The sequence below is a fragment of the Beta vulgaris genome, chromosome 9 (genome assembly GCF_026745355.1).
Source record: "Beta vulgaris subsp. vulgaris cultivar EL10 chromosome 9, EL10.2, whole genome shotgun sequence".
In the NCBI taxonomy this organism is placed as follows: Eukaryota; Viridiplantae; Streptophyta; class Magnoliopsida; order Caryophyllales; family Amaranthaceae; genus Beta; species Beta vulgaris.
Genome location: NC_079210.1, coordinates 22,498,754 through 22,519,070, shown reverse-complemented (window position 1 = coordinate 22,519,070; position 20,317 = coordinate 22,498,754). Strand labels below are relative to the sequence as shown.

Sequence of the window (20,317 nt, the reverse complement as noted above, 5' to 3'; positions counted from 1 at the left end):
CGCAAATTAGAATTATAAAGGTATGCTTTCATAGCTCCCGATTCTTCGCGCCTTTCACGTTAAGGGTGGTCCTTGACGTTATTATCATTTTTTAGGTTTCCTAGTTATAAGACTGTAAAAGTCATTCGATGTATGTTGGTTGAGACTTGCATAACCCAAAAAAAATGCTTTGTACGGAGCTCATCCGTAGTTTATCACCTCCCGACCAAAAAAGAGCGAAAGATTTTATAGCTATTAATCTACTTGTCAAAGAAGAGAGGATGGTGCTGCGGAGAAAGCATATGATTTTTCTGAAAGTAAAATTTGACATCTACAACTTAAATCCACATTGAAGTGTGTTAAAAGAATGGAGATAGTACACTTAATTTCAAAAGAGATTATATGCAAGTCATATTCCAACATAAAATATTTTCTTCTTTTTTGCTTAAGCTTCTGAAGTTTTCATTGAAAATAAAGCCTCATATTAGGGTAGTCATAATAAATATGACAATTAGAACATACATTTCAATTTTTTTTTGACATTGAGAAATCATACATTGATTAAGAGCAGAAGTACAACCTAAGCTAAAACAAAAAAATAAATCTAAAGGAGCCTTAGAGCAATGCCAATGGTGATGGGTTTGATCACCAAAATATGAAATTTTGGATTGAACAAAAAAAACTTGCATCCCATTGGTGACATAAAAGTGTTCACCATATAAGAAAATATGTCATTGCTCATCATGTGAACACACTCATCACCGTGTATTGAAGAAAAGGGGGAAGAATGACACACAGCCCGCCAGTGGCACGTTGCCACGTGGCTGCTGCTGTGTATTTTTGGGAAATTTCGTGGAAATTTTCACTATATTTTCAAGAAAATCCCTATTTCAAAAAAAAAAAAAATCAAAATTCATATTTTTCTCCCCTCTATAAAATGATACCTATATTGATATATTTCAGAACAAAAAAAAAACACTTCTTCAATCTTTTTCTCTCTAAAAATATTTATACATCATTTTACTAATTGCCCAATAATGATAATTAATTTTTGGTAATTAATTATTATAATTTTAAGTATTCATAAGATGATTCATTTTTATTTTTAATATGTAAATTATATTATTAATTGAAGTAGAAAAGAGAAATAGGAGAGAGACAGTTAAGGTGTGGTAGTGAAAAGTAGGAGAGATAAAGTGGAGTTTGATGGTTTTTTTGTTCATGAATGGAGTGGAGGTGATACATTTGTTCCTAAAATGAACAAAACATGAGTAAGTAGGGAAATTTGGTGATCAAACCCATCATCATTGGCATTGGCGCATTGCTCTTAGGAGCTCGTACATTCCACCTAATACAGAAATAAGTAAAAACGATACAAAGTCGTGTAGAAAGGGGTGCGTCGCTAGTCAGTGTCGGTGATGGTGGATGTAAACCTCAAATGACTGATGGAAATGGTAGAAGAAGCGGTTGACGATCACGATTCGGACAACGAACAACCAACGACGAGCGTCGCGTCTTGCCGTATGAGCAAGGAGTCACGTTCCATTATGACTCACTACTCTCTATCGAGAGTACATCAAGTTTCTCCATGAGGTAGGAGGAACGCTAATGAGTGGGCGTATTGTAAAGCCCCATATGCAACTGAGGTGTCCGCCTGCAAATTTGATGTTTTCAAGGCAAAGATCATTAAGATCAATGCCAAGCTAAAAGGAGAGCCAAACAAGTTAAGCCTTCGAACACACCTCCGGTTTTCAAAACCGGAAACTATACGTCCCAACCATGAAAGCCAAGCCTATCATCACCTTGTCCTTGCTCACGAGCTTCGTGAGTCACCTTGTCCTGCAGCACATATTCCAATAAACCGACATTACTCAACTGTTGCTACTTTGAACCACCTAGCTTGACCCAACTGACTAATACTTGTCGTCGTGTCGATGGGAACAACCAACCACTGATAACAACTTTGGCAACTCGAAAACAACGCACTCCTTTTATTTGAAGATTAAATGTAGATTTTAATAAAACCTGGACATAATAACTTCCAACATAACGGAAAACCCAACAACATGGGGGGAGGGGAAAGGGGAACCCGACACTAACAGGGGGAAGGGGAAAGGGGAGCTCGACACTAATAGGGGGGTGGGGAAAGGGGAGTCTGAAACAACACAGAGGAGGGGAGGGGCAAGCCCAAAACAACCACTACACTAAACAGGGGATTATGCCGATCAAACGCGAGGATGGGGACGGGGACGAGAACCATGAACGACAACAGGGAGACAACGACCGGAAGGGGGATACTGACCAACGCGAAAACTAATGCACAAGGGAGGGGGAGGGGGGAAACTTGGCGAAACAGGGGAGGGGGAAGGGGGAAACTTGACGAAACATGGGAGGGCGAGCTTTAAAGCACAAGGGTGGAGAAAAGGTTGAGAGCTGACGCACAGGGGAAGGGGAAGGAGAACTCTGACGCATAGGGGAGGGAGAGATCGATAACTGACTCGCGAACCACCGAACAGGGTGGGGAAGGGGGTAGTGGAGCGACGAAAGTAGGGTGGGGGAAAAACGCGGGGAAGGGGAACTAGAGGACCCAAAAACTGAAACTACACCTAAACGACGATGGGGGTGGCTCGCCGGCGACTAGGCTGAAGTATTAGCCGCGGTGAGCTTGGGAGGAGGTGGTTGGGATGTGTTTTTAGGGTTTGGGGGGAGAGAATACTTTAGAGAGAGGAAAGAGTTTTTTTTAATCAATATTTTAGTTAGGATAGTATGTTGGTGATTGGACTTACGAAGGCTTGTTAAGTTGGCTTTTCCTTCTTCTTGATTCCTCCTTTTTCCCTCAGCTATAAGGTATTCCTAATTGTTATAGGTTATAACAAGAGATTTTGGGAATAAACTTGGGGTTAATTAAAGGGGATTAGTGATGGCCACTGGTGCAGGCCGGACCGTGGGTCGTAGCGGGTTGGGCTGAGATTTCAAGGCACAAGATCGAACCATGAAATTGATGGGTTGGGCGTGCTGGTTCGTGGGCTGAAAAGTCTTGGCCCACACCGTTCTGTTACCGATTTTCACGGTTTGGGAAGCGGTTCTGGCGGTTCGTGGGTCTAGTGGGCCGGACCGGGTTGAAGGGCCAGCATGAGATTTTTTTTCAAAATTATTTAATCATTGAAATTATTCATTATTGTTACATAAAATCTTTAAAATGAATTAAAATATATAAAATTATTAATAATAATGAATAATTCCATTATTTTAAAATTTGATTGAATTATAATATATGCAATTTGATTAAAATGTATACAATTTGATTAAAATATACACAATTTGATTCAATATTTACTTGGATTGGGCTGGACCGGTTTTGTGGTCCAGGCTGGGCGATTTTAGTAGCAGGCTTTAGTGGGCTGCCCACTACCCGCCCACCAATTTCACTGTTCGAGTTGGGCTGGATCGAAGTTTTTGCAGGTCCGACCCACAAAGCCTAAAAGGTGGGTTGGGCTAGATGGGCTAGATTGGCTCGCATTATTGGTCATCTCTAAAGGGGGTTATTAGATAGAGGACAAGAAATGTTAGTGTTTGTGTATAACTTAGGACGGTCATATATTATCTTTTCTTATTTAAAATTCATTTGGATTGATAAGTAGTTTGGTGACTTGCAAAATGCATGGGAAAGTGAACACTTTGTGATGCAAGGAAGAGAGAACATTTTGTATTGACACAAGGAATTTTTTTTTTTCATAAAAGACATTTTATATATCACTTTTTGTAAAAAAAAATAACTTTTTAATTTTTTTTTGCAAAAAAACAATTTTAAGCCACTTTTAGGCATTATTAAAGTGATAGAATTCAACGAAAAACTATTCAAAGTAGTAAGCATTCATTAATTTTTTATTTTACTGGAGATTTTCCTCTTTCGTGCATTCATTATCTTTAATAGACTTGGTTGTGCCCCGAAAGTGGTATGATGTTATTTTTTGCAAGTTTTTTCTAAGGTCTTCAATTTTCTGAAAACATTTGAACGATGTTTTCTCACAAAAAAATTTATACTAAAAACATGTTACAACAATTTTCCTTTACAAAAAGCATAATTAGTGTGCAAGGTGAAAAAGGCGGCATTTGATATATTCTATATGAACACGTATTATGTAGGATTCTATAAGTACTATAAGCGGAATGTCATGAATCTAATTCATAAACACTTAAAACAAGATCATATGCATATACAATTAAGGATCACATATTATAAGTTTAGAATTAACCTTTGTAGCGTGAATTCCACAAAGCTTGAATAATCGGGATAAAGAACCTCAGATGCGATTCCTCTACTTGGTCCACCAACCCGGATCAACACTCCACCAATGCTAGTTGGAAAGGAAGAAATTTTTCTTCAATGTTTATGGAGTATTACGTGACTTTTGAGAGAGAGAATATGAGAGAGAAAATAATAATAGATAACTTATGTATTTTCTTTTCTACCTAACCCAATATATAAATATATTTAGGTTAGAATATTCTCTCCCTATCCTTACTCTTGGTCGGCCACCCCCAGGGCTCTCTTGGGCCCTAGGCTTCTTTTGTTGATCCAAGTTTTAATGTGTGACCTCATAGGATCCATTATATTGGGCTTCGGGTTTATAATTTACTAACCCGAAGTTCTATATCGTTCTCTAGCAAGACATATAGAAGACCCAATAAAACGAATTATTATCTCCATAATACGATCCGAAATATATTAGTAATTGCATTTAAGTCGAGGACATAAATCCTTCAATCTCTCACTTGTCCGAGACGAGTGTGCAATGTTTTAATTCTTCATGTCTCTTAATGTCTTAATTTGATAGTATGATCATATTTTTATATCATCCATACTAGTTTTCAAATTAATCCTTGAAATTCGAGTTCAAATTGTCAAACAAGTGATCATCGAATGATCCATTTGAGCACGGCCATGCATTTTCAATTTTCGCTCTTCAAGGGGCCAAGACACCTATCCTATCTCATATAGGACCTTTTCAATCTTGTAGTAACCAATACTCCCACTCAACTTTTAGCACAACCTGAATGCTGCCTTTATAGTCCCCTTTAACGGCATGACGTTTAACAGTATCAAAGTTATACAATCATTGGGCTAAGTAATGTTCACTCATGTCTCAGGAATCTACTAATATAATTTCGAAGTTAAAAACTTCTAAGTAGGTCAAGTTCGACTATGTATCAACTATACATATCCATATGATTGATTAAACATCTCTATGTTTCCATAGCCCATGAAACGGCGCTATCAATCAATCTTATATGTAATCCCTTTAAAAGTCATTTATGTCCAGTTTAATGACTTAGATTAGGAACTTTAATATTCTACGAATTCAGTTCATGGTGTTTCATTCATCAAATCACATATTTGACAAAACCATAGAATTCAAGATATATTTTGGACATTTTATTTAATACCAAACCAATAATTAAATAAGATAATTTATTTCATAAACATAAATAGCAAAACCATGTCTTTACATTGTAAAGTTTCTCTAAACCTAGTACAATCTAAAGCCACTCTAACATTTGCTTCAAGCCTATAGCCCTAGCGTGACACTCATGCTTGGGTTGAGGTAGCGGTTTAGTTAGCGGATCAGCCACGTTCTCATCCGTATGAACTTTGCAGATTCTGACATCCTTCCTGTCAACTATCTCTCGAATGAGGTGATACTTCCTCATCACATGTTGGACTTGTTATGTGACCTTGGCTCTTTTGCTTGCGCAATAGCACCATTGTTGTCACAAAACAACTCAATTCCTTCCAGAACACTAGGTACGATATCCAGCTCTGTCAAGAATTCTTTATCCAAACTGCTTCCTTAGCTGCTTCAACTGCTGCTAAATATTCTGATTCTGTCGTAGAGTCTGCTACAGTGCTTTGCTTTGAGCTCTTCCAGCTCACTGCTCCTCCATTCAGACGAAAGACATACCCTGACTGAGAGCGGTATCATCTCTGTCGGTTTGGAAGCTTGCATCCGTGTAACCTTCAACAACCAACTCACTTTGTCCCCCATATACTAAGAACATGCCTTTAGTCCTCCTTAAGTACTTAAGGATGCTCTTAGCTGCAGTCCAGTGTGCTTCTCCTGGATTTGCTTGGAACCTGCTACACATGCTCAAGGCATATGCAACATCAGGTCGAGTACTTATCATGGCATACATGATAGACCCTATAGCCGAAGCATAAGGAATGCTACTCATTCGCTTTAACTCATCAGGCTCAGTCGGGCACTGACTCTTGCTAAGCGATATGCCATGTGACATGGGAACAAATCCTCTCTTCGAGTTTTCCATGTTGAACCTTGTAAGAACCTTATCAATATAAGTTTCTTGACTTAGCCCAATCATCCTTCGAGACCTATCTCTATGGATTTTGATTCCCAGTATGTACTCAGCTTCTCCAAGGTCCTTCATAGAGAAACAACTTTTTAACCATTCCTTGACTGACTCAAGCATTGGTATGTCATTTCCCATGATTAGTATGTCATCTACATACAGAACCAAGAAGACTAAGCTGCTCCCACTAAACTTCTTGTAAACACAAGATTATTCTTCGCTTTTGATGAAACCAAATTGTTTGATTGCCTCATCAAACCGAAGATTCCAGCTCCGAGATGCCTGCTTCAATCCATAAATGGATCTCTGAAGCTTGCAAACCCTTTTAGGATTTTCTGGATCTTCAAAACCTTCAGGTTGTGTCATGTACACATCCTCATTCAAGAACCCATTCAAGAATGCGGTTTTGACATCCATCTGCCAAATTTCGTAATCGAAAATGCAGCAATCGCTAAAAGTATCCGAATTGATTTAAGCATTGGTACTGGAAAAAAGGTCTCATCATAGTCTATACCATGAACTTGTCTGAATCCTTTTGCAACCAGTCTTGCTTTGTAGACATAGACATTTCCATCTTTGTCTGTTTTCAATTTGAACACCCACTTGCATCCAATAGGGTTAACCCCACAGGCAAGTCAACCAGTGTCCAAACTTTATTCTCAGACATGGAGTCTAACTCGGATTTCATGGCCTCAAGCCATTTCTCAGAGTCTGGGCTCGTCAAAGCTTGTTTGTAGGTAGTAGGTTCTGAATTTTCCAAAATCATAATTTCAGAATTTTCAGTCATTAGGAAATCAACCAACCTTTTGTTTGGAATCCTTGGTCTACTAGACCTACGCGGGGTCTGAGCATCAAGAGAAACGTTCTCTTCAACAGTTTGAAGATTTTCGCTTGATTCAACTTCAATGGGACGGTAGGAGGTTCCGCGTTGAATACGTTATCTCCTAACATGACTTTCGTCTTGTCGGGCCGTCTCTGATATGGTGTGAGCCACGTCTAGTTTTTGCTCATCTCGAATTTCTTCGAGTGTCATTTACTCCCATTTGTCTTCCTAGAAACAAATTCCTTTTCAAGAAAGACACCATCACGAGCAACAAACACTTTGTTCTCTTGACGGTTATAGAAGTAATAACCCCTTGTCTCTTTTAGGTATCCCACAAAGAGACATTTATCTGACTTGGGTGCGAGTTTGTCTGATAGTAACCGCTTTACATAGACCTCGCATCCCCAGATTTTAAGAAAAGACAAGTTTGGAGGTTTTCCATTCCATAACTCATATGGAGTCTTTTCTACAGCCTTTGACGGGCTCCTATTTAGTGTGTGTGCAGCAGTTTCGAGAGCGTATCCCCAAAAAGAAATTGGAAGATCAGCAAGACTCATCATTGATCGAACCATATCTAGAATGTTCGATTCCTCCTTTCAGATACACCATTTAACTGTGGTGTTCCTGGTGGAGTTAATTGTGAAAGAATTCCACAATCCTTTAGATGATCATCAAACTCTTGGCTCAAATACTCACCACCACGATCGGATCGTTGCTTTTATTGTCTTACCAAGTTGATTATGTACTTCACTTTGGAACTCTTTGAATCTATCAAAAGATTCCGACTTATGTTTCATAAGTAATATAGCCATATCTACTCAAATCATCAGTGAAGGTGATGAAGTAATTAAACCCTCCCCTTGCCTTTGTGCTCATAGGACCACAACATCTGTATGTATGAGTCCTAAAAGATCGCTGGCCCTTTCACCTTTTCCAGTAAATGGTGATTTTGTCATTTCCCATTAAGCATGATTCACATACATCAAATGATTCGAAATCAAATGATGGAATTATACCATCCTTTTGTAACTTGTGAATGCGTTTTGGTTTATATGACCCATTCGCAATGCCAAATATATTAGGTTAGAATCATTTGATTTTTTTCTTGCTATCTATGTTATAGACTTGTAATGATTATCAAGCACATATAAACCATTTATCAAATTAGCTCTGGCATAGAACATATTATTGTAAGAAATGGAACAAACTTTGTTCTTTTTTTCAAAGCAAAAACCCTCAGAATCCAAAACTGAAACCGAAATTATGTTCTTAGTTATTGCAGGAACAAAATAACAATTTTTTAATTCTAAAATAAGCCCAGATGGCAAGTGTAGACTATAGCTCCCGACGGCAAGTGCAGCAACTCGTGCTCCATTTCCAACGCGTAGCTCTACCTCGCCTTTTGCCAGCTTCCTACTTCTTTTTAGTCCCTGCACATCATTAACTATGTGAGAACCACAACCGGTATCAAATACCCATAAAGAAGTAGAAGTCAAATTGATTTCTATAACATATATACCTGAAGTGAAGCCCCAGACTTCTTATTTCCTCCAAGTATATCGGCAGTTCCTCTTCCAGTGTCCAATCTTGTGACAGTGGAAGCACTTGCTTTCCGCAGCACCTTGGCTTGGCGTTGGCTTAGGTTTTTCAGCGACAGTGGCAACTTGCTTGCCTTTGTCCTTCTTTCCTGCCCATTTCTTTTTGAAACCCTTTCCCTTTTGAACCAAAAAACCTCTTTCTTTGGTTCAACCTTAGGGATGTTCCTTTCAGCATTGACCAACAATCCATGCAGCTCTTGCAAAGTCTTTTCAGACTCATTCATATTGTAGGTCATTCTGAACTGATTGAAACTATCAGGCAGTGAGTGGAGAATAATGTCAGTAGCCAACTCGAGCCTATAAGGGAACCCAAGTCTTTCCATGTTTTCGAAAAGACCCATCATTTCGAACACATGGGGGCCAACAGCTTGACCCGGCTTCAAGTGACATTCAAGATCTCCCTTTAGTCTCATACCGCTTAACTCGGGCCTGAGTTTTAAACATGGCCCGCAGCTCTTGCATGATCGTGTAGGCATCCTTGGTTTCGAACCTCTTTTGGAGGTTCGGCTCCATGGCTGCTACCATCAAACAAGTGATTGGTATAGACTTATCACTAGCCTGTTTTGCACGACGTTTTTCTGCGTCAGTTGATTCATCAGTTATTACAGGAAGCGGGGTATCTAAGACGTCCTCTCGACCCTCAAACCTCAGAACGAGTCTTAAGGTCCTTTCCCAATTAAGGAAATTTTCACCATTCAGTCTGTCCTTTTCCAGAAAAGGACGAATGTTGAAACCGGAGTTGTTGTTATTATTAGACATGATATCTACAGACAGAAAATAAAGCAAAGTTCAAATTTATATTTATAAAGCAACCTAAAACATGTAAAAGGTTTCTAGGTTGACCACCTATTCAAAATTAAAGTCCCCTATGAATAAGTGTTTACAAGATCCTATCAACATGAACACTAAGCAGACGGAGGCCTTATCTTAACGTTGCATAATCAAGGTAAGTAAACTCTTTTACTAATTATAACAATTTATAACTCTGAACATTGCATGCTCAACTATCTTTTGCTTCAAAATTCAAAACGCTTTTGATAATTTTGTTAAGGACAACCAAACTAAGTTGTAAAATTCGCAATTGTACCTTATATATCCAAAATTAATGATAAACCCTGCGGAGCATGACCTATTACTATTAATTAAGGGTTTTATAAGTACTTTATGTTTGGAAAAGCAAACCTTAATATTTACGGGGCCTAAGTTTATTATGTTTATGAATTAGTGAACTCTAGCGCATCAACAAACAACATACAATAAACTTATAAGCATTTTAAAGAATAATAAAATGCGAAAATAAAATGATCTAGTATGGCCCCTAATCCTAAGAACTAAGCATCAATGGCTCCTTCTTGGACTCTTCATGGATCTCCATCCACCTTTTCCAGGGCCTTCTCTTGATGGCTCTTCTTTGGATTACATAAGTATCAAAAATAATTTAAATAATACTAAATTAAATAAATTACAAAAATACTTAACGATACGCAGATCGTATTTAAACTTACAAAAATACATCACGATACGCAGATCGTATTTTCTAACTTAATTTGGGCCATACTAGTCATACATAGCAAATATATCATAATATAAAATCCACATAATAATATTACATATTATACTTGCCAATCAATTAAAACATCAAATATTCTTAATTAAAGCAAGAAGATAAAATTTTATCACCTAAAGATTCTATCCCTTAAAACTAGCCTAATTAATTTTAATTAGATTAAAAAATCATATTATGGATTGAAATTTATGACCAAGTCAACATAATTGAAATTTACTTATCTTTCTCAAAATTCTGTTTTCAAAATAAAACTTCCAAAATAAATAAATAAAAAATCTGCTGTTGCCCAGATCTTTTAGGCACGTTTTCATTATTATTTTTTATTTTAAAACTTTGAAAAACCGTGAACTACGTTCACGCAATCAAGCACGAAGCAAACAAAATAATCCAGCGACCCTTCAGGCCACCTCACCAGCGACCTTTCAGGTCACCTTACCGGCAAGTCGTTGGTCGTTTCCTTCTGAAGTCAATGCCGGACGCCGGCGATTAATCAACTGCAGCGAGCAGCACTGCTCCGCACGTTAAGCGTGCGTCGCGCTGCCGCCACGTCCTCCCTCCGACGCGACTGCTCGTCGGCAATCAGCGTCTCCCTTTCCGGAATTCTCGCCGGCAGACCAGCGGAGCAGCCACGGTGGCTGCTCCTCTTCCTCCTTCAATTCCCTTTTTTTTCTTTTATTATTTTTATTTGAAGGAAATTAAATTTACAACCTATTGTAAAATTAATTTAGTGATCTTGATTAAATTAAACATAACTCTTTATGCTTAATACAGAAAATTAAATTTTAAAATCTCTATTTTAATTAATTTTTAGATTATTCATATAGTTAATCACTAATTCATATAACTTTATTTTCATACATAAACGATTTTAAACATGAAAATTAGATTAATAACATGAATATATTTTTCGAAATTTAGAGATCTAAATATAAATTTCGAAATTAGAGTTTATAGGGTGAAAAATTTCGGCTATTACAAATTGAGAAAGCATGTAATTAAAAATCCTTTTAATCAATTTCAATTAATTATTCAATCCATAATTTAATTCCTCCCCTTAATCAAATTAAAATTAATCATACATAAACTAAACTTTATGACCAAAATTCTATATGCAAGAGGTTAAAACTATTACCACTGTAGGATTTTATAAGTAGTATAAGTGGAATTTCATGAATCTAATTCATAAGCACTTAAAACAGGATCACATGCATATACAATTAAGGATCACATATTATAAGTTTAGAATTAACCTTTGTAGCGTGAATTCCACAAAGCTTGAATAACCCAGATAAAGAACCTCAAATGTAATTCCTCTACTTGGTCCACCAACCCGGATCAACACTCCAACAATGCTAGTTGGAAAGGAAGAAATTTTTCTTCAATGTTTATGGAGTATTACGTGACTTTTGAGAGAGAGAATAGGAGAGAGAAAATAATAATAGATAACTTATGTATTTTCTTTTCTGCCTAACCCAATATATAAATATATTTAGGTTAGAATATTCTCTCCCTATCCTTACTCTTGGCCGGCCACCCGATGGCTCTCTTGGGCTCTAGGCTTCTTTTGTTGATCCAAGTTTTAATGTGTCACCTCATAGGATCCATTATATTGGGCTTCAGGTTTATAATTTACTAACCCGAAGTTCTATATCGTTCTCTAGCAAGACGTATAGACGACCCAATAACACAAATTATTCTCTTCATAATACGATCCAAAATATATTAGTAATTGCATTTAAGTCGAGGACATAAATCCTTCATATTACTCCCTCCACGGTCAACTAAAGGTAGGTTATATCGCTTATCTTGGTCTACAAATGCTTAGGTGTATTGACACTAATACAACATCTTAGGGTTTGTTTTACTCACTTGATTTTTTTCTTAACTTATCTTATTTATTCTTAACATTTATAATTTTTTTTGAACTAACCTAAACTTTTAGAATATTTCTGTATTTTTACTTTCCCAAACTTTGTTTTTTTTTTTTTGAATTTTTCTTGACTTTTCTCAACGTTGCATATTTTTTCGGAACTCTTCTTATTAATTTTTCGTAACTTTTTATGAACGCTTGGGAACCTTTCTCATTTTTTTCTAAACTTTTCTTATTTTTATAAACTTTACCTTTTCATGCTTGTCAATATAATTGTTTGAATATTAGTATCTCTAAATTTGCATTTGTAAAAATTATAAAAAGTTGATATTTCAAAAGTAAATAACGTGACGTATCAAACAAGATCTCACATGACTATATTTTTCCTTACGCATTAATTACAAATGAGAGTTCAACATAAATTTGTGAATAGTGTCAAAACTCAAAGTGTAACCAGTAAAAAGAAACAGAGAGAATATAAATGTTATAGCAAAGTCAATAGATGAATAATGTAAAAGTAAAAAGTTTGCAAGAATTAAGAAATAGAGGAAGTATGTTGTTTATAATTATATACTCTTAACGAGAAATTTAATAAAAATTTATATTATTGTTTCAGGAAAGATATTAAAAGTCGAATATAGTAGAGACGCTTACAAAACTATGATGATTGTGTGAAAATAAAAGGTGAAAAACAATGTTTAATTTCAACCGATAGGAAAGTAGAACCTAGAAAAATCCCAACTTTCAAATATTTATGATGAACGTTTAATTTTATTTTATTAAAAAATAAGTCGCGTTTATTATTAGATAGTTAAATATACAGGTTAAAAGATGAACTTCATGTTTAAGCTTGATGACGGATGAGACCCTCATTTTCAGGGGCAGTTTAGGCCATACGCAGGTGAACAACTGCACAATGTCTCAAAATATAAGGGTCCTATTCTTTTAGTTGTCTGTCCAAACTAATAAAAAAAAATCTAATTACAAACTGTTGCTTTCAAATTTATCCTGTATAATATTGGATACATATACAAAGAAATTAATTCTATCTTGGATTTTTGCTTCATCTCTTTTTATTTTTCAAAAAAGTACGCTATTATTGACTTTCTCATCTCTTCCCATTCACCAAAAATTTTCAATTCGTAAAATTTAGTTTAGTACAACGTCCCTTAAATTGTATGATAAGGCTATGCTCCGGCCAATTGACCAATTTGGTAAAAAAAATTAACACCTAACGACAACTTGGTAAAAACGTTAGCTTCCGTGACAATTTGGTAAATAAACTTAGCTTTGGATGATAAATTGGTAAATAAACCTAAGTTCGGGTGACAAATTGATAAAATAGTTAACTTTTGCGACAGTTTGCTAAAAAAAATTGAGCTCTTGCTAGACCTGGCAAAGTTGGTCCTGATCCGAAAATCCGGCCCGAAATATCCGATCTGGGTCCGAACGAGACGGTCCGAACCTTGATCCGAATTCGAAACGGTCCCGATCCAGTCCGAAATCCGAATGATCCGATATAATCTTATCCGATCCGAAACCGACCCGAACTAAAACCGATCCGACCCGAAGGTAAACCGATCTGAAATTATTGGTTTCGATTAGGCTTTGATCCGAAATACCCGAAACTTACCCTTTTTTTTATAATTTGCAAAATCTTATAATTTTTCCTTCATATTTTCAAAATCTTATAATTTATACAATTATATTACAACGTTTCTAAGAATAAATAAACAAAACTTTGGAAGAATTTCATGTAAGTATATGTAACGGATACTCAAATAGTTAGATGGAATAATTTTAAAAAATGTAGGTACTAGGGAGTACTAACTACTAAACAATTAATATAATTAATAACTCAAAAGATTAGTATAGAATAAAATTTATTTACATAGAACAAGTGGACAACCCTTTTCCTACTAAAAAAGCTCAAAATCTTTCTTGCCCAATCCGAAATCCGATACGATGATCTGAAACCATAATCCGAAACCCGATCCGAAACGATCCGAAATAATAGTCCGAACGATGACCTAATCCGAAACGATCCGATCTGGTCCGATCCCGGTCCGAATGTTACTTGGTTCGAAAACGGTCCGATCTGAATTGGTCCGGTCCGATTCCAATCCGAAATAATAGTCCGAACGATGACCCAATCCGAAACGGTCCGATCCCAGTCCGAATGTAACTTGATCCGAAAACGGTCCGATTTGAATTGGTCCGGTTCGAATCTGATCCGATTGGTCCGATTGCCAGGTCTAGCTCTTGAGACGTTTAGGCCAAAATTTTGAAAACCTATTTTTTTTTTCTTTTTAGTTATTGTTGAATTCAAGGGTATCTCCTTTTAATTAATACAATACAAGCGAGAATCATTAAAATATTATTTCACTCATCACATGTGGAGAGCAAATGTATTCATGTATGTGATTGATATTTTTGAGATTTTCTTAGGGATAATTTAATGCACCATTGTCCCCAAAGTTGTCATATATCTTCATTAGAGAATTGTTTTCATCTTAAAAATTATCCACAAATATATTAAATACATTTCAATACATATTGAATACAAATGTTAGTTAGAATGAAAATGGAGAGGAAAATATAGGGGATAATTGGGTAAATAATTGCATATAGAAAAAAGAAATAATGGTGAAAATAATAGATTAAAAATATTCTCTTTTCTACACAATTATTTTTCTCTTGTTTGCATTCTAATTAACATTCGAGAGCAACCTTTCAAAAAAAACATTCAAAAACAATAACATTTGTATGAAATATGTATTGAAATTTATTTCAATATTTTTGTGGAATATTTCTAAGATAGATACAATATTTTAATGAAACTATACTCTCCAAAGTAACAACTTTAGGGACAATTATACATTAAATATTATAAAAAATATTGAATACATTTGCACTTAAACTATGATGAGTGTAATAATATTTTTATTCTCCTCTTGTACTTTAATTAGAATGGAAAAAATATATGGTAAAATAATGAGCGATAGTTGGGTAAATAAATGTGTGGGAAAGAAGAATAAAATATAACAAAAATGGAAAAGCATAGAAAAATAGGTTTTTATAATTTTGGCCTCAACGTCTCAAAAGCTCAATTTTTTTAATAACTTGTTGCAATAGTTAACTTTTTTTTATCAATTTGTCACCCGAACCTAAGTTTATTTACCAATATGTTATCCGAAGCTAAGTTTATTTACCAAATTGTCACCGAAACTAATTTTTTTACCAAATTGTCGTTATGTGTCAATTTTTTTTACCAAATTGGTCAATTGGCCGCTATGCTACAGTGAACAAACGAGATCATGATGTCAAAATAGATGTAAAATGTTGGGCAAAAAGCCAAAAACCATAAAAGTTGCTAAAATATTGATTTTTCAAACATCCTTTGTGCCGTGGAGTCAACAGCTACTCGTCTTTGCTGCCATTAGCGTTCCAAATGCGGTAAGTCTCTATCTTGACTTTTCGGCATACCACAAACAATTAATGATGTTGAACCATTTATGAGAAAGTTCCTAGTTCCAATATGGAAAGAACAAATTTTGTTTTACCTATGGCATTACTGTAAATAAAAAAAAGTTTTTTTTAATGATAAATATGTTATAACAAGGTATTAATGATGTCTAAAAAATGGCAAATGTTATGTAAATACTTACAAATATTGTACAAAAATTTGAATGCAGATTCTCATATGATTGGATCAAAATTTAATGACAAATATTTTATGATAATGTACAATATTATTTAAAAATGACAAATGTTATGTAAATACTTATGAATATTGTATAAAAATTCAATGCAGATTGTTGTGTCACAAACAAAATTTTTGTCCTACGCGGGTTGCAATTAGGGAAAACTCTTTTGCTTCATATATGTCAATTATTCTAACTAGGAAATATGGACAACAAAAAGAAAGAAAAAAAAAATCCAACACCCACTTATTACAAGAAAAATTTTTACACTTATTTTTTGTTTCACTCTTCACCTCTGGAGGGAAGCCATGGAAAACAACTATAATCCATGGTTAAAGCTCTGTTGTCTCATACTTTATTTATCTGTGATAACTCCTTTTTCTATTGGAACAGACAGAATTACGGTGAACCAATCAATCTCAGGTAATCAAACCATAGTTTCAAAACCTGAGGGTATGTTTGAATTGGGATTCTTCAACCCATCAAGGAGATCTTCCAGATACTACATAGGCATCTGGTACAAGAAATATTCTGTGCAGACTGTAGTTTGGGTAGCGAACCGAGAAAATCCCATTTATGATAAACACTCATATGAGCTTAAAATCTTATATGGGAATCTGGTTCTTACAAATGGATCAAACTCATCAACCATTTGGTCCACAAAACTGAGTGCAGCCTCCAATTCAGTCGAAGCAGTTTTACATGATTCAGGAAACTTGGTGCTTACGGTTAGTCGCAACAGCAGCAAGGAGATGCTCTGGCAGAGTTTTGATGAACCTACAGATACTTGGCTTCCGGGTGGTAAGCTTATTTTTAACAAAACAAGAAACCAACCTCAGCGGCTTATATCCTGGAAGAACAAAGAGGATCCTTCCCCTGGTCTTTTCTCTCTTGAACTTGAGCGTAAGGGTAAGCAGTATGTTATCATGTGGAATAGAGCACGACAATACTGGACAAGTGGAGCTTGGAATGATCAAGAGCAGATTTTTAGTCAAGTTCCTGAAATGAGGTTGAGCTATAATTATAATTTCAGTTATATTGATAATGAAAATGAAAGCTATTTCATTTATAGTGTTTATCATTCTACGGTTGTATCGAGGTTTGTGATGGATACTTCTGGTCAGGTCAAGCAACTGACATGGCTGGAAAATTCCCAAGAGTGGAATTTGTTTTGGTCCAATCCCAAGCAACAGTGCGAAGTATATGCTTTTTGTGGTGCTTATGGGAGTTGCAATCAAAATTCTTTGCCATATTGCGACTGTTTGAAGGGGTATGTACCTAACTCGGGGGATGACTGGGGGTTGAACGATTACTCCAAAGGATGTCTTCGGAAGGCTCCGTTAAGGTGTGAAAGTTCGAGTTCTCAAAACAAGGGGGACCGTTTTTATGTGTATTCCAATATCATAATGCCTCAAAGTCTCTCAACTTCAAACGACGCAACCATTGAGGATTGTAAAGCAAGTTGTTTGAATAACTGCTCTTGCCGTGCTTATGCATTTGATGATAGTAGTGGCTGTTCAGTTTGGTTTGAAGATCTTTTGAACATTCAGCAACTTTCTGATGGTGACACTAAAGGTAGAACTCTTTTTCTCAGGCTTGCAGCTGCTGAATTCCCAAACAAGAGCAAGAAGAAATTGGTTGTTGGTATTGTTGTGGGTGGTTCAGTTCTTGTCATCTTAGCCCTATTAAGCCTGAGTTTCGCTCTATTTTGGAAGAGAAAAACACGAACTCTCGGCTCAACAAAGGGCGTTGAAGGTTCACTTATTGCTTTCAGTTACAAGGCATTGAAAACCGCCACAAAGAATTTTTCTGACAAGTTAGGAGGAGGCGGGTTTGGGTCTGTCTTTAAGGGGACATTGCCAGATTCATCCGTAATTGCTGTGAAGAAGCTCGAAAGTTTCAGTCAAGGAGAGAAGCAATTTCGAACAGAAGTAAGCACTATTGGGACTATTCAGCATGTTAATCTTGTTCGGCTTTGTGGGTTCTGCTCAGAAGGGGCTGAGAAGCTATTAGTTTATGATTATATGCCAAATGGGTCTTTGGAATCCCGTCTTTTCCGCAACAACCTTTCAGAACTCTTGGACTGGACAAAAAGATACCAAATTGCACTAGGAACAGCAAGGGGATTATCATACCTACATGAGAAATGTAGGGACTGCATCATTCACTGTGACATAAAGCCAGAAAACATACTACTTGATGCTGAGTTTTGCCCAAAAGTAGCAGATTTCGGGTTGGCAAAACTTGTTGGTCGTGATTTTAGCCGGGTACTCACCACCATGAGAGGAACTAGAGGCTACCTTGCCCCTGAATGGATTTCAGGGGTCGCAATAACTGCAAAAGCTGATGTTTTTAGTTTCGGTATGATGCTTTTTGAACTCGTATCGGGTCGTAGAAACGCTGAACAATCAGCAGATGGTACATTGAGGTTCTTCCCCAAGTGGGCTGCTAGCAAGGTAGCTGAAGGAGTAGATATCATTAATGTATTAGACCCTAGATTGGAAGGAAATGCTGATGAACAAGAAGTCATGAAAATATGTAAGCTCGCGTGTTGGTGCATCCAAGACAATGAAAATCAAAGGCCATCAATGGGGCAGGTGGTTCAAATACTTGAGGGTGTTTTGGATGTAAATATGCCTCCCATGCCGAGGTCTCTCCAGGTTTTTGTTGATAACCAAGACAGTATAATGTTCTACACTGAGTCATCGTTGACCCAGAGTTCACAAACAGAGAATACTTCTTCAGCTACATCTTCAGTAACCAAGAGCAGCCTCTCCACTGTGAGCCGCACATCTGTTGGCTAAGGTGAATAAGTGACTTGTACTTCTAGACAGTTTGTAAGTCAAGGCTAAAATAATTAATTTAGCTTTTTGTGCTATGGACAACGTCTTAGAGTAACGAACAACAGAAATTGAGCATTATAGGAGAGTATATTTTCATTTAGTCTCAATTTTACTGTGTAGAAAGATGTGAGATGAACTCTGTATTGTAGTATGATGCTACCTTTACTATACTGTAACTACCAAAAAAAATAATCCGGATGTATTAAAAACTCATTTTTTTTCTTTTAGTTCTGCAAGTTTTATGGTATGTTTAGTATGTTCAGGAAACTAGATATGTTCAGGAAACTAGAGTATGTGTTAGTTTAGGTAACTAATGTTCTAGTTATCTAAACCTATTATACTTGAGTTATTGCTATATGTAATAAGCATACTAGTAGAGGACCTATTGGGCCTCCTAGGAAGAAGCAATTTACATTCCCATAGTTCCCCAAGGGTCCAAACATCCTTCTTGGTCCAATCATATCACAAATGATGCATTGAAGAATACGTTGCCTTTTGGACATATCAAAGTGCTTCCTGTAGGGAGGTCTCTTGGTCTTGGCATATATTTTTGACTGTGTTCGAAAATACCATGCTGCAACCAAGTTTGTTGTTCCTGCTATGATGGTTCTAATCAACTGAACCAAGAACATTGATCGCGGAGGAACCTTCATGTAATGACAAGCTTGGAATCGTTAAGGAAAGATACAACCTGTCCATACTCATATAACCATGCGTTTTGAAGCAGACATTAGCAATAGGTTTTCTTGGCAGAATCAAACCCATTATATATTCAGTTATGACAGTTAACTCTGGTTTATGATTAATGGTGGAAATTATAAGTATTTATAACGCTAACTAAAAGAGTGAATAACAAAGCAAGGCCTGCAGCAAAGATCAGGGGCCTAACATAACATTTGGATTTGATCTCTCGTGAAAATGCAAAGCGCAGAAGAAAGAGCAAGTAATGCTATTAGTACTATGTAAAATCTGTAGGAACGAAAACTGGTAACAACTATAATTAACTTATCTAATAACCGTGGCGTGAGAAAATCACTACCCTAAAGTTGAATTTGCCCTGTAACAATACACAAACTCTTAGCAATCAACCTCTAGGGATACACGATTTCCGCGTTTCAGGTGTTGGCAGAAAAACAGATTGAGAGCGTTCTTGAATATATATTACCTAGAATATTAGAGGAGAAAGGAAAACTGAGAGAAGAAGATATTGTAATTTTCCGTGTTCCAATGAAACAATAAAAGCCAGTATTTATAGAGAGAGAAAACTAGAACGAAATCAAAAGAAGGTTGAAATCATGGGAAAAATGGTCACTTAGTGGGAGAATCATGGCAGCAATTATGGAGAGAAATTAGGAAAACGAAACCATTAAGGGAGAGATTAAGGGGAAAAATGGAAACTTAATATAATACTGAATAAAAACGATCATTAATCTAACAAAATATTGACCCAAAAAGATAGTTAAGTTAAGTTTATTCCCCAAGGCCCAGTCTGGGTGGGCGCGCCGCACGTGTGGTAACTCTAATCACCACATACCCACTAAAATTCTCATTGCTACACAACTCA

The 20,317-nt window shown here is 36.3% G+C and overlaps 1 protein-coding gene across 1 annotated transcript; it reads left to right on the top strand.

Moving 5' to 3' along the window:
• Positions 1-15,890: 15,890 nt before the first annotated feature.
• Positions 15,891-18,980, top strand: LOC104903040 (G-type lectin S-receptor-like serine/threonine-protein kinase At2g19130). The gene has a single exon (XM_010691013.4). The coding sequence runs from the start codon at positions 16,219-16,221 to the stop codon at positions 18,712-18,714; it is 2,496 nt and encodes an 831-aa protein (XP_010689315.2). The 5' UTR covers positions 15,891-16,218; the 3' UTR covers positions 18,715-18,980.
• The last annotated feature ends 1,337 nt before the right edge of the window (positions 18,981-20,317 follow it).

What these genes read in the sequence shown, in the direction of transcription:
- LOC104903040 (XM_010691013.4), top strand. Translation starts at nt 16,219, where the DNA reads ATGGAAAACAACTATAATCCATGGTTAAAGCTCTGTTGTCTCATACTT.